We start from the raw sequence: 15,679 nt of genomic DNA, 5'->3' as shown, positions 1-15,679 counted from the left end.
ACCGGCTCCCGTTTTAATGGAGCCCTTCCTCAGGCGTAGGAATCCACTTTTCCAGGAGTTACAGAACCGGTTCTGTCCAGTTTGGTAGATTGTGTTTGGCTTCTTTAAGACTGTTTCTCAATATGTGTACTTGTCCGTTCTCATGGGCTCGTGTTTTTATGAAACGTCATCAGCCTCAGCCCTAGTACTGTTCCAATTCATAAGAACAGCAGACAGGGAAAGGACAAAGTCCCTGGATGTTGTTCTCGCCCCTCCCTCATTACCCAGCATGCATCAGAGCAGACTTGTCCATTCTTGAGACACAGCTATCCCAGCATGCACCGCGGCAGCAGCTTCCAGGTTAGCGCTCACAGAGCTCAGAGTATAAAGTTAAAAGTTATTTTTTCTGTTGCCGATGTTATATTAAAGTTTTTCATGATAGGACTCGTGCGCGCATCATGAGAGAGGGGAGGATGGAGAGTGAGGAGGACTCCAGCAGCAAAACAGCGCTTTCTAGATGGAAATACTGGTGTTACGTCGAGCTGCGTTTCCCCATCAGATACGGTTTCCCCTGCATCTCCGCACAGCGCGGCGGCACGATTTACCGCGCAAGCGACAGGAAACGCGCATACTCGCTAAAGGCGCGTAACTGCTCGCGCCACAGGGGAACTATGGAGAGTGTGAACGATCATTAGCCTATATGGAGAAAGGGAGAAATATGGATGGATGGATGGAATAGATAGATAGATGTAGCTACATGTTCCAGTATCTATAACAACCCAAACACAGGATTTCAGAATTAGACATCCCCAATTACTAATTTCATACACTCGCAAAAGTAACGCAATAGTTACTTTTACTAGTAACAAGTTACTTTTATTTTAGAGTAACTCAGTTACTAACTCAGTTACTTTTTGGGAGAAGTAACTAGTAACTATAACTAATTACTTTTTCAAAGTACGATGGCGATTTTATTTGTTTTTTTTGGCAAAATATTAATTTGATTTGTGTTTATCTGACTTTGGTGACTATTATTCTCCCACTAAATGTAAAAAGTCGTAATTTATTATTATCTAGAGACTATTAAAGGAGGTGAAATGCAGCTCCAGATGTGCCAAGCGTGTGGTGACGTCATCAGTACACTTCTCTTCCATTTGACCCATATGCATGCTGCCTGCTCCCGTTTTCACCAAGTCCAGACTTTCCTGTGTTCTTCTCAAGAACATACTTGGTAAGAAAACACGAGTCCGTAATCGTATTCTTGTGAATTGAGAAACAGCGAAAAACTTTCGGTTATTCTCCTTTACCGGTTTATACCTGCTACAGCTGCCGTCTTCTTCATCCTGCTTCCATTGTCCTGGAAACTGTTTCTGGACTTTATGTTACAGACCAAAGCATATTAATGGTTCCCGTACAATGGAAGGAAAATAAATCAGATGTTTTCTTTTAGCAAATATTAGACTGAAAGGTGTGGCATGCATGCTCCCTTTAGACTGATGGCTCACTTCATCTTGTAGGAGGAGACGGTTTCTTTGAAGCAAAGAATCCTGCTTAGTTTTACAAGATGCAGGATGTGGAAAGTTTAGTGGATGGATGATAATTGTGTGAAAAAGGTTCGTTGGGAAGAGTTTGGCTGAGTACCAGTCCATGAAGACATGGATGAGCCCTTCAGGTGTGGAAGAACTTGATAGGAGTTTGTAGAGTTGAGTTTACCCCATTTACACTACCCTTGAAAAAAACCCATCCATGCCGAGACCGGTGCGAGCTCTGATCAGTTAACCAGGCCGAACACATCACGCTATCTCGGTTCCTCGACTCCTAGTGATGATCTGCGGTATTACTGCCAGTATTGAAGGAAGAAATCAAGCAGTTGGTGGCGGTAATGCACCAAAAGTTGTTTGCTAACCGCCATAAAACACAAGAAGAAGAAGATGAAGAAGGAGGGAATCAAGCAAATCAAAATGTTGTGTGGAGAAGATTTCGATTGTTGTTTATAGTTGTTCTTCTGTTTTTTGTTGGTTGGCAAGCAACTTCCGGAGGGGCATTACCGCCACCTACTGGAATAGAGTGTGAATCGCGATGTGCAGCCAGACGGAGATGATGCGTTCTGCTCATGCGCTCTTGTTATCAGAGAACCGAGCCGAGCCCACCTCTGGAACTGGCTTGCAGTTAGCTCGGTTCGGTTGTGTCTAGCTCGGTTCGGTTCAGTTTGCTTTCCATTTACACACCATAAGTTATCTCAGTTACTGAGCTCGGACCGGTCTCGGCACGGTTTTTCAAGGGTAGCGTAAATGGGTTAATTGTCTCGCCGTGCTTCTGGGATCCACATGCCAGAACCTTAACGAAGAGAAGCGGAAAAACTGTGCTTTTGGTCGTTTAGTGCTTGTGTTTTTCCTGCTACTTCATTTCCACGCTACTTTTTCAAACAGATAAAATCCCCATGAACAACAGAGCGTTGAAGGACTTTTGACATGCACCTCCTCTGTCCTGGTTTTAGGTTTGCGTTGAGGCGGGGGAAGAGTTTCATGCGTTTAGCAGTTTAGCACCACAGCAGAAGGAATTAGAGATGGAAAGATTGGCTGGTTTTAGGACCTCGCCATCTTACCTTTGGCCATACAGTTTTGGACATATTTGATATAAATTAGGAAAATTAGCAGCTCAATAAAATTTTAAATTTTTTTATGGTTCTTTTAGTTGAAGCATAGGATCCTTTTAGGTCCAGTTTGATATTTAAACCAGTGGAAGAAAACAAAATGCTCCCATTTAGTGGGACATATTTGATCAAATGGGGCTATAAAGGGTTGAGTCTTTGCTAAGAAAGATGATTCTACCTGTTTCTGCTTTTTCTTCTATTCTGGCTCTTGATAAAAAAAAAAAAAAACTCTTAAACATTGTTTTATTTTGCCTCATTTTCTCTCTTTGTCTCTAATGTGCAAACGTCCTTTCAACATGTTTTTGTAATCCCTAACGACAGCACCTGTATCCTGACATTAACATTTTTATTATTAATGTTCCCAGTATCACAATAATACAGTTTTTTTCAAGAGTCTTTGTTGCGATGTTGTTCTGTCTTCACGTCGTCACAGCCGTGGCTGGTAGATGATCACCTCAATCAGATTCATAATATTTCATCTAAGGTTGTTCAATTAGGATTTTTTGCTTGTTTTTCACCAAGCTGTTGTTGTATAGTTTACGAAAAAACCCAAATAGCCTCAGTTCATTTCTTTTCATCTTTGTGTTCCTCCAGATACCCTACAAGCCCAGCTGATTAACATGGGTGTTATTCCCACCCTGGTGAAGCTGCTGGGCATCCACTCTGACAACACTGCACTGACAGAAATGTGTCTGATAGCCTTTGGGAACTTGGCGGAGCTGGGTGAGTATAAATGCGGTTTAAGAATTCCACGTTAAACCGAAATGAAAGGGAGAACATACACTCACCGGCCACTTTATTAGGTACCCCATGCTAGTAACGGGTTGGACCCCCTTTTGCCTTCAGAACTGCCTCAATTCTTGGTGGCATAGATTCAACAAGGTGCTGGAAGCGTTCCTCAGGGAGTTTGGTCCATATTGACATGATGGCATCACACAGTTGCCGCAGATTTGTCGGCTGCACATCCATGATGCGAATCTCCCGTTCCACCACATCCCAAAGATGCTCTATTGGATTGAGATCTGGTGACTGTGGAGGCCATTTGAGTACAGTGAACTCATTGTCATGTTCAAGAAACCAGTCTGAGATGATTCCAGCTTTATGACATGGCGCATTATCCTGCTGAAAGTAGCCATCAGAAGTTGGGTACATTGTGGTCATAAAGGGATGGACATGGTCAGCAACAATACTCAGGTAGGCTGTGGCGTTGCAACGATGCTCAATTGGTACCAAGGGGCCCAAAGAGTGCCAAGAAAATATTCCCCACACCATGACACCACCACCACCAGCCTGAACCGTTGATACAAGGCAGGATGGATCCATGCTTTCATGTTGTAGACGCCAAATTCTGACCCTACCATCCGAATGTCGCAGCAGAAATCGAGACTCATCAGACCAGGCAACGTTTTTCCAATCTTCTATTGGTCAATTTCGATGAGCTTGTGCAAATTGTAGCCTCAGTTTCCTGTTCTTAGCTGAAAGGAGTGGCACCCGGTGTGGTCTTCTGCTGCTGTAGCCCATCTGCCTCAAAGTTTGACGTACTGTGCGTTCAGAGATGCTCTTCTGTCCACCTTGGTTGTAACGGGTGGTTATTTGAGTCACTGTTGCCCTTCTATCAGCTCCAACCAGTCTGGCCATTCTCCTCTGACCTCTGGCATCAACAAGGCATTTCCGCCCACAGAACTGCCGCTCACTGGATGTTTTTTCTTTTTCGGACCATTCTCTGTAAACCCTAGAGATGGTTGTGCGTGAAAATCCCAGTAGATCAGCAGTTTCTGAAATACTCGGACCAGCCCTTCTGGCACCAACAATCATGCCACGTTCAAAGTCACTCAAATCACCTTTCTTCCCCATACTGATGCTCGCTTTGAACTGCAGGAGATTGTCTTGACCATGTCTACATGCCTAAATGCACTGAGTTGCCGCCATGTGATTGGCTGCTTAGAAATTAAGTGTTAACGAGCAGTTGGACAGGTGTACCTAATAAAGTGGCCGCGAGTGTACATAGTAGGGCTGAACGATTTTGGAAAAAAATCTAATTTAGATTTTTTTTTATGTTACCATTGCAATTTAATGCGAATTTTCCGGTTTATTCCGGTTTAAACTTGTATTTAGTATTCAAAAATTGTAATTAGTAGTCATAAATTTGTAATTTGTGGCCATAAATTATTAATTAGTACTCAAACATTGTAATTCATTGTCATAAATTTGTAGTTAGAAGCCATAATTTAAAATTACTTGTTAGGGTTGTTAAGTTTCCCCGACTTAAGTTTTCATAGCTTTATGTAAACATCAACAAAAGCAAACAAAAACAACCCACCACATACTTTCGGACAGCCAAGTGTGTGATATATTGAATATAAAAAAGAAAAAGAAAGAGAAGAGAGAAAACTAAATTTACAGTTTCTGTAAGAAAGATTGCACCGGGTCCCAGATCCTCCGGAATTTGTCCGACTTTTGATGAAGGTCATGAGTCAGTTTTTTCTACTGAGACCATAGCAGACATTTGTGATAACCACATATCAGCAGGATCTTTTAAGATAGGGAACTTGCCTGGTTTCAGTATACGCTTTACACAAGGTGTCGGGACTTTACACTTCTCTGCTTCTCAAATGAAAAACAGGAAAGCATTCTTGCAAAACATTTGACCGTCTTATGGCCTTCACACACTATTTCCAATGATGAGCGTAACATATAGAACATATAAATGAATAAAATGATAAAAACAGCAGAAATCATAATAACAGCAACATTACTACTCAAAAATTGTTATTCGTAGTCTCAAATTTGTAATTCATTGCCATAAATTTGTAATTATTACTCAAACGTTGTATTCGTAGTCATAATTTTGTAATTACTAGGGATGCACGATATAATCGGCCCCCTATCGGTATCGGCCTGTATCGTCCTTAAAACTTAATTGATTTTTAAAATAATCGTTAGTTGCAGCCCTAACAAATACCGAAGAAATGTTTTGAAGAATAAAAGCTCCACTGACCTGAGTGAAATCTGGATCCTGAGCGACGTCATTGTAGTGTCTGAACATGGCCGCTGCCTTCAGGTATTTGGCAACGTAGGCCAACGTGTCGGGTTCCCGTCCTAAATAAAAATGCCGTTAACACTTTTTTCCCAAATCGACAGTTGCAAACCCATAAAGAAGAGCGATGCCTTCAACATCCCCACAAACTGGACCCTCACCGGTCTGCTCCAGGTACTTCAAACTGACGTTGTCCACTGGGAAGAACGCCGCCGTGGCACCGTACTCGGGACACATGTTAGAGATGGTGGCTCTGTCAGCGATAGACAGCTGGGCCACTCCGGGGCCGAAGAACTCCACAAACTTCCCCACTACGCCCACCTGGCGGAGGTGCTTCATGTCCGCAGACGGAGAGAGGAGATAATATCACAAACGTGAAAACAAAGCGATCTGCTGATGGTCCTGCATTATGCTGGTGAAGATCCTCAGTCATCCAGGTCATAGTCATTCCAAAAAACTTTGTTTCCAAGTTTGAAGACGTTTCGCTTCCAATCCCAACTGAGTTGATCCTTTCCCACTATCATCGCAACCCCAACCCTTTACAGGGAACCAGAAGACTGCGCCTATTCAGCCAGGCCAACAATTCCCTTTAACAACCCCCCTTTCGGAGACATAGACAGGTATAGTAGGGATGCACGATATAATCGGCCCCCTATCGGTATCGGCCTTAAAACTGAATATCGGACATCGGCCACCCCACCGATATTCAACCCGATATTTGATCAGCTTCTGAGTTTCTAAAGTCTAAAAAAAAAAAAAAAAATACTACTTCTTCTTCTTCCTAAAAAACTTCTTTTTTACAGACTTATAAACTTCTAAAGACGAGGGAAAAAATATTGATACATTAAAATATCCCAATATCTTCCTATGCTGATATATTGCCATTTAAAAACACCATATCAATCTCTTTTACTAATGAAATATTGCTATATGTCATCGTTACGCTACAAAATCCCCCAAAAATCCCCGAAATGTTGCCATATTTTTATATGTTGATATATTGACGCGGTATCGATCTATTTTACTAACAAAATCTCACAAGAATTTGCAAAATATCGCGAGAGTTTGTAACAGAATGATGAAATTTCACGAGATTTTGAAAGTAAAATAGATCGATATCGCGTTTTTAAAAATCTATTTGATATCAGCATATGAAAATATATTTGAGTATATTATTTTTCAAAGTGTCAGAAATGGATAACAAAACTGCTATTTTCAATGACTACTTATTTTTGTCCAGCTTTAACATCAGTATCGATATCGGTTATCGGCTACATGAGTTTTAAAATATCGGATATCGGACAAAATCCCAATATCGTGCATCCCTAGTAATTACTATTTAAAAATTGTAAGTCATAGTCATAAATTTGGAATTAATACTCAAAACGTGTAATTCGTAGTCATAAATTCCATTTTTAGTCATAAATATCAGATTCATACTTGTTTTGTTGCAAAGTTCTGACATTTGTTAACTAGATGCTCCCCGATGTTTGTCGATTCATTAACGCCTTCAAATGACGTAAAGCTTCTCTATCCATTTGCTACCCATCGCTATGTGATGCTGATGTGTTAATGACGTGTAACATTTGGTATCAGTGTTATTTTTATCATGTGAATGAAGGAAGAGAAAATAATGGTGGCCTTCAGAATCGGCCCAAAACACCAGCGACCATTTTCCCAGCTGATGTTTAGGGCAGATCTAGAAACCGCAGACCTACAGACTTCTGGGTCTGATTGGTTTCCTGCTTCTCTCTGCTGTTGATAATTATTGGCCCGGTTCCTGCTTTGGAAACGCTGCTTCTTTAGCCTCATAAAGCTTCAAACTCTTGTTCATATGATTAGTTTTCCATCAGTGTCTCTAGTGATGCTTTAAATACAAGGAAACAAGACTTCCTGGTTGGATCTCATGTCCCACAGTTTGATCGTCTTTATTTCTTTCTTAAAGGAATAGTACACCCAAAACATGATTAGCCTTCATTTTCTACTCACCCCCATGCTGAACAACACTCTGGAGTACTTTTTTGATATCTCAAATGCATCTGGAGATCTGGGAGGCTTCTTGCTGTCTGCTGACATTCAAATAATGGAGGTCTATGGCGCCCGAGGCAGAAAGGTCCATAAAAGTCCACAAAAAACGTGTCAATATTCCTCCATACTGCTCGTCCAATGTATTCCAAGTGTCCTGAGTGGGTAGCGTCCAGAATTTACTCGAAACTAAGTCATTTAGAATGTTTTTAGAGCATAAACAGTAGTGTATAGGATTTCCTAAAAGCGCGTTCACGAGTCTACGGAAACCGCGGCAGACCAAACCAGACGAAAGTGCGCATTCAGCGTCTGCTCTGCCGATAATGCAAGCGTAGAAGAAGAAATGTGCTGTTTACCCGTGCAAAGAAAGAAAAAATGAAAGAAAAATGTCTGAGGACTTCAGTGTTGAGGAAGAGCATGAGTTCTTTGCCGAGCTGAATGCGCACTTTCATCTAGTTTGGTCTGCCGCGGTTTCCGTAGACTCGTGAACGCGCTTTCAGGAAATCCTATACACTACTGTTTATGCTCTAAAAACATTCTAAATGACTTAGTTTCGAGTAAATTCTGGACGCTACCCACTCAGGACACTTGGAATACATTGGACGAGCAGTATGGAGGAATATTGACACGTTTTTTGTGGACTTTTATGGACCTTTCTGCCTCGGGCGCCATAGACCTCCATTATTTGAATGTCAGCAGACAGCAAGAAGCCTCCCAGATCTCCAGATGCATTTGAGATATCAAAAAAGTACTCCAGAGTGTTGTTCAGCATGGGGGTGAGTAGAAAATGAAGGCTAATCATGTTTTGGGTGTACTATTCCTTTAAATCTGTATAAAACATCAGTAGGATGAGCAGAGATCTGAGGGGAGCAGCGTTTCTCATCCTGATTGTCACGTCTTGCATTTTTCAGAGTCCAGCAAAGAGCAGTTTGCCTCCACCAACATTGCAGAGGAGCTGGTGCGTCTTTTCCAGAAGCAGACGGAGCACGAGAAGAAGGAGATGATCTTTGAGGTTCTGGCCCCGCTGGCTGAAAACGGTAACGTTCCTTTGATATTCATCTTAAAAAGCCTCGTCAGCAGAGGACAGGGTTTGTGCGTTAGAACCGCTGCGCTGCAGTGACAGCCGGCTCCTGTTTATTTCCCCCGACTTGTTTGAACAGCAGAGAGCATCTTAGCTGCTGTTCCCACGCCAACCGTCTCCAGGACGACGTCCTACTTATCGGCACTCAGGAGACACCTGTCTAACCCTCCTTTTTATCCGCCGAGCTGTTCGTTCTGGCAGTAATGGGACGGCTTTTCCGGGGTGGGTCAGTGGAGCGATCTCAGACCGGAGGGATGCTTATTCCTCCTCCATCACAGAGTTAGCAGCAGTACAAGCTGTCTTCATGTGGGTCTGAGTCAGTTCTCTATTCCTGATGACACATTTATGATCAATTAAGGATTTATCTGACGGTAAATGAGCCTAATGAGCTTCCAGCTGAAGTCGCCTCCTTCCAACATGGACCAATGCAGCTTTTTAAGGCCGATACTAATGCAGATTATTCTGACATCAGTCTAACCGCTCCCAGATATGTGCTGCTAATTTATTTAGCAGGTATTTGAAGCAGATTTATTGTTCCTCCTCTATTTGCATGATAAAAATGACAGAATAATAATTGTTCAACAAGTTTCATTAACAGATTAAGAAAAGGGTAAAATCAGCCAATGTTTGTACGTATCGGCTGATACAAGAAAGAGCAGGAAGTAGATTTTCACTACAAAAAATTGAAATACATTATTTTTTCTAGAGCAGATAAATAAGACAATTAAATTTGATGATTTTTTCTTTAAACTAGATAAAAAGAAACTCGATTAGCTTAATTTCAGGGGCATAATAACCAATTATCTTATTTTCAGGGCCAAAATGCCCATTCTGTGGAGAAAATCATATCTACCTGTCCATAATTAAGGGCAAATTGGCCGATATGAAGAGTATTTTTACTAATTTTAGATCAGTTTTTGCAGCGCAGGTTTTCAAAAGACCAAACAGCGATTGCATTGGAAAAAATCTAAATCTAGATAAGTAATTTTTCTTAAAATAAGTGCATTTGTTCTTGAATTGAAAACGTAAAAGAGACATTTTGCCAATGGAACAAGACAATTCACATTTAAAATAAGAAAACACAATTACATTGTCTTATTTCATGTGCATATTATCTAAATATCTTATTGTAAGAGCAAAAATACTCATTCCATTGGCAAATCATCTTATTTACCTACTCAAATTGAGGGTAAATACACTTAATTGAAAAGAATTGCACTTTCTCGTATCGTTTTTCCAGTTGCGGGTGGTTTAAGCTGCAAAGCTGATCAAATTCTCCCCGGAAACTTGGCTCAAATGTTCAAAATTTCACAATGACAGATGATGGAGTTGGAAATATTTAACTTCTGCTGCTCGATGCGCGACATCAACCAATCAGAGAAGCTGATCTGGGAGCTGGCAGGGAGTCAGACACAGTGCTGCTGATGCAGAGCGCTATGATCACTCCTCTGAAACAGTTTATTAACGCCTAAATTATCTTAGAATGTAGAAACCTGCCGGCAGAATATGTTGGCTTTTATTATTAGTGTTTTGGGGTTTTGCAACATGATGTTGCTTTAAGGATTTTGACTCAAACGCTGGTTCGCGACATGCTTTATGTTACGTTAATCATGAGACCTGAGAGATGGAGGAAGTCTTTAATCCCGTGGTTTTAACGGAGATGGCTACGCAGTCGGCCCAAAGATGAAGCACTTTACCAAAAAGACGGGGTACGTCTGTGATTTGGTTACATTTCGGATTTAAAGTTGTAGGGAAGTCAAGTTTACATGTCAAATTATGCTTAAACATGTATATAAATGTATTCTACATCAGACCATATTGTCCCAAAAAATCCTGTCTTAAAATCTGCGTTTTTTTCCCCCCGTTATCTTCTGCAGGCCAGTTAGTTCTACTTCAGCCTGAACACCTAAATTCGGCCAATCATAATCAAAGTTTTTCAGTCATAGCATCTTGATTCATATGTCGCAGCTAATATACGCAACGGTTGAAAACAGAATCCTTTCCTTTCCCATTGAGTTGCGTCCCAGTGTTCACGGGAATGGACGTCTGTGTCTTCGGCAGGCGTAGAGCTAACAGAACTGGCAGCGTTGCGAGGCAAGGGCTCAAACATGTACGGCTGGAAGCCTTCTACACCAAACCAAGCTTCTGCCGCCCTGGCGTCCTCTTCCACAACATCTTCGTCCCCGCTTTCCTCCTCTAAATAAAAAATGGATGACGGAGGAGACTCATCCACGACCTCCGACACTAAACTCTCCTCCTCTTGCATGTTTCCGCTGTCCATAGCGTTCCTTGACAGCGTCGTTTCTAAGTCACCAATTTAGTAACCTGATTCCGCTGGATGGATTTGCTCCGCATATCCATCTGGAAACCTTCCGTTCAAGTAATTTTGGGAAGGGGCGAAAATTGGCCTATGTTGGTGATAGACGGGCCAAATAAACCAATCAGATCAACGAATCTTATGACGTACTAACAGAGCGACGACGAAAACACAACCACAAGCCAGGCTACTCTTGCCGAAACCAGTGGGGAGAAGAGCAAAAACATCTTTTCCTCTGAAAAAAGCCTCCAGAGCAGTGTTTTGCTCTTCTTTCAGTGAAGAAATACTCTAATTCCGATAAAACTTGCTCGATAGCCACGCTAACGCTAGTTTCATCGGCTGAAGCTGCCATGTTCTTTAGACTGAACTGTCACGCTTCTCGTTGCGTCACACCTCAACCCGCCTCAAAGCCAACGCTGATTGGACGTTCGTTTGGTGAACGGCTCCAAATTTTCTTTAACGGAGAGTCTCCAGGCTGATCTGCGAGTGAAAGCTTGAAAGCTCGCGAGATCAGGATGGTCTCACGAGGCTAGTGATTTAGTGCCACTTGGTCTCAATGGAATTTCCCATTGGGAACCTACTAGCACTAAGTTGCTAACTGGTTAGCAAGATGCTTCCGACAAACCGGCCACAACCAAACCTGCTTGTGAACCTTCCCCCACAACAATCCCGCCCCCTTGATAATCGACCAATCACATTCACTTTTTTCACTCGTGTAAAGTCGGGCACCACTCGGGAGAATTCGGAATAGTTCTTGGATCCCTTTTTTCGTGTTTTAATGTAACGGTGAAGAAAACTTCCTCCAGACTTTAGTCTGATCCTCATGTTCGATGCTTTAGTCTTTCAGGCGCCTCATTGTGCTTCTCCTCCGGCAGATGTTATAAAGCTGCAGCTGGTGGAGGCGGGCCTGGTGGAGTGTCTGCTGGAGGTGGTGGGTCAGACTGTGGACGGCGAGCGGGAGGAGGACATCGCCCAGCTCAAGACCGCCTCCGACCTCATGGTTCTCCTGCTTCTGGGGGGTGAGTGTAAGAGGCGCTGCCTTATTATCACGCTCCTCTGGCTGCATCATCACATGCAGGACTTCGCTGGAAAAAATCGAAATAAGTCATTTTTTTCTTAGTGCATTTGTTCTTTATTTGAGGAGGTAAGTGAGTGACTTTGCCAATGGAACAAGACAATTTACATTTAAATTAAGATAGAACATTTGCATTGTCTTATTTCAAGTGCATCTCTGATGATCACTGCTTTTTGCCCCGTTGGTCACACAACTCCTCCTCTACCGTGCAGTGCCTGCGCCATCTTTGTCATTAGTCGCCACTGTCGGGTAGCGACGGCATATGGCGACAGCAAATCCCATAATGCTTTGCGAGGAAATCTCTCAGCGCAAAGCATTCTGTGATATTGTCTGACACCATAGCTCACTACAGATAAACGCCTGAAAATGAGCATGCGCAGAAAAAGATAGCTAACGGAATGAGCACGTAAGATGGCCTTACGTAAACATATCATCAGAATGATTGACAGCTAGGAGGACCACTAGTTGAGATGATCCACCTGGAAATAAAAGATCATCCTTTTTACTTTTTAATTAGTCAATAACTGGAGGATAGAGGCTCTGAAACCTTTAGCTGACTTAGCGACCAAATAAGAGCAATAATTAAACTGTAAAAATATACATAAATAGTTTGTATATGAGATTTTTTTTTCTTTTGTCGGTTAATATGCTCTAACCAGAACTCCTGAAGCAAACGAGTTTAAGTTTCACTTGGTTTAATTCTGTAAAAAATCTTTAGGGACCCTTTTGCTATCTGATTATTAATAGATTAATTGAAAAAATAATCAATAGATTAATCAATTAGTAAAATAATCATTAGTTGCAGCCCTAAAAATATCATAAAGTGTAAAGCCGGACTTTAGAAACTGATTGTTTGGATGAGGCTGACTGCTGATATGCACTTGGTTTCATTCGCACACTGAAAAAAACGATCTAGTCATGAGTAAAAATGTTAAATTAAGTGTATTTACCCTTAATTTGAGTAGGTAAATTAGATAGTTTGCCAATGGAATTAATATTTTTACTCTTTAAATATGATAATTAGATAATATGCACTTGAAATAAGACAATGCAATTGTTTTTTCTTATTTAAATGTAAATTGTTTTGTTCCATTGGCAAATGTCTCTTTAATCTCCTCAATCCAAGAACAAATGCACTTATTTTGAGAAAAGATTACTTATCTAGATTTCGATTTTTTCCAGTGCATTGGTGGACCCTGTAATTAGGTTGGAAACCATACAGAATGAGGGCGCCACCTACTGGCTGGGAGGCCGTCACCTTTAATGAACACAATATTAAAAAGAAAATGAGTTTGTCTCGCTAGCAGCCTTGCAGTGATGCGATAGCGTGGAAGCAGCTGTGAAGCCGCCCTCCCTCTCTCTGCAGATGAATCCATGCAGAAGCTGTTCGAGGGAGGAAAAGGCAGCGTCTTCCAGAGGGTCCTCTCTTGGATCCCCTCCCACAACCATCAGCTGCAGCTCGCCGGGGCTTTGGCCATCGCAAACTTTGCCCGCAACGGTAAGCTTTTCACATGACAGTTTTCACAAGCAAATTAATTAGCATTAGAAGGAGACGCCTGGTGTCTGCAGCAGGGCCTGCGTCCGATCAGTTCTCCTGACATCCACTCTTCCCTCTGTCTCTCTGATCAGACGGGAATTGCATCCACATGGTGGACACCGGGATCGTTCAGAAACTTCTGGATCTGTTGGATCGCCACGTGGAAGAGGGAAACGTGACCGTACAGCACGCCGCGCTCAGCGCCCTAAGGAACCTAGCTATACCTGGTGAGAGGCTCCATCCATTGGACGGCAGGAGGGTTTATCTCCAGCAAAAGCAGCAAAAAAAAGGCTGTTTTCACCTCAGCTGTAATTAACCCTGCTGCTTTTCTTTGTCTCCTCAGTGGTGAACAAATCCAAAATGCTGTCTGCTGGGGTGGCGGATGTGGTCTTAAAGTTTTTGCAGTCGGAGATGCCTCCTGTCCAGTTTAAACTCCTTGGAACGTTACGAATGCTCATCGATACTCAAGGTAAGGTTTGTTCAGAGCAGCTCAGGGTTAATGGAGAGCTACGAGTTTTAGAGAAATAAAACCAGCTTTCAAGATTAAACGCTTCTGTTTTCAACTTCCTCCCGTTATTCAATCATCTCATTAAAATAGAAAATAAATTATTTGTTTGCGGTTTTATTTATGCACCGTTAACTGTTCCACATGGTTTTTTTTTTTTTTTTTTAACCACAAAGTTCAGGGTTTAAAAGAGGGAACAGTGCAAAAAAAAATGATCTAAAAGTGGATTCAAGTGTATTTTAGCATTTAAACCCAGGTTTAAAGCCTTGCAGGGCAGCTTAGAGCCCACTGCGAACATTAAGACAGAAAAAAGAAAGAAAAATAAAAAACGAGCAGTTCAGGTGTTTTAGAGAATATAGGAATTAGGAAATTGTTACCAAACTGAGCGATTGTTGTTCTCTACTTTAAAAAAACACTTTAGATTTAAAAATGGAAGAAATTGTATATATATCTATAGATGTATAGATAGATATATATAGATTAAATTCAGTTTAAAGTTGTAGTGAAATCATATTTAAATGTCAAATCATTCTGGCTTAAAAATGTATATAAATGTAATCTTTATCAGACGATATTGTTCCAAAAGTTATAAAATTTCAATCTTTAAAAAAATTTCTGTCTTAAAATCTGTTTTTTTCCCCGTTATCTTCTGCAGGCCAGTTAGTTCTACGTCAGCCTGAACACCTAAATTCAGCCAATCATATATCAGCGGCCATCTGTCAATCAAATGTTTTCGGTCATAGCATCTTGATTCATATGTCGCAGCTAATATACGCAACGGTTGAAACCAGAATCCTTTCCTTTCCCATTGAGTTGCGTCCCAGTGTTCACGGGGATGGACGTCTGTGTCTTCGGCAGGCGTAGAGCTAACAGAACTGGCAGCGTTGCGAGGCAAGGGCTCAAACATGTACGGCTGGAAGCCTTCTACACCAAACCAAACTTCTGCCGCCCTGGCGTCCTCTTCCACAACATCTTCGTCCCCGCTTTCCTCCTCTAAATAAAAAATGGATGACGGAGGAGACTCATCCACGACCTCCGACACTAAACTCTCCTCCTCTTGCATGTTTCCGCTGTCCATAGCGTTCCTTGACAGCGTTGTTTCTAAGTAACCAATTTAGTGCTACTTGGTCCCAATGGAATTTCCCATTGGGAACCTGCTAGCACTAAGTTGCTAACTGGTTAGCAAGATGCTTCCCACAAACCGGCCACAACCAGAAAGCTTGAGAACCTTCCGCCACAACAATCCCGCCCCCTTGATAAACGACCAATCACATTCACTTTATCCACTCGTGTAAAGTCGGGCACCACTCGGGAGAATTCGGAAATGTAACGGTTGGAACAGCCGCTTCCCTCCGACTTTGAACCATTTAAACATATTAACTAAAGTGTTTCCTGGTCTGGTCAAATTCAAATCATGTTTTTTAGGGTTTTCATCTTATTTTGTCATTATTTGGTGTCAACCTGTAAAAC

General features: G+C 41.8%; 1 protein-coding gene across 2 annotated transcripts in view; it reads left to right on the top strand.

Moving 5' to 3' along the window:
• rap1gds1 (RAP1, GTP-GDP dissociation stimulator 1) overlaps positions 1-15,679 on the top strand; it is a 48,292-nt gene that overhangs the window by 24,210 nt on the left and 8,403 nt on the right. For both annotated transcript variants that reach the window (XM_038268472.1, XM_038268471.1), the window contains 6 exons: positions 3,227-3,355; positions 8,606-8,731; positions 11,968-12,111; positions 13,534-13,665; positions 13,797-13,931; positions 14,048-14,173. In XM_038268472.1, coding sequence (XP_038124400.1) covers positions 3,227-3,355; positions 8,606-8,731; positions 11,968-12,111; positions 13,534-13,665; positions 13,797-13,931; positions 14,048-14,173 — 792 coding nt within the window. The remainder of the gene's footprint in view (positions 1-3,226; positions 3,356-8,605; positions 8,732-11,967; positions 12,112-13,533; positions 13,666-13,796; positions 13,932-14,047; positions 14,174-15,679) is intronic.

This window comes from Cyprinodon tularosa, unplaced genomic scaffold (assembly GCF_016077235.1).
Source record: "Cyprinodon tularosa strain WSP-4 unplaced genomic scaffold, ASM1607723v1 ctg70, whole genome shotgun sequence".
Taxonomy (NCBI): domain Eukaryota; kingdom Metazoa; phylum Chordata; class Actinopteri; order Cyprinodontiformes; family Cyprinodontidae; genus Cyprinodon; species Cyprinodon tularosa.
This window is presented reverse-complemented; position numbering and strand designations above follow the sequence as displayed.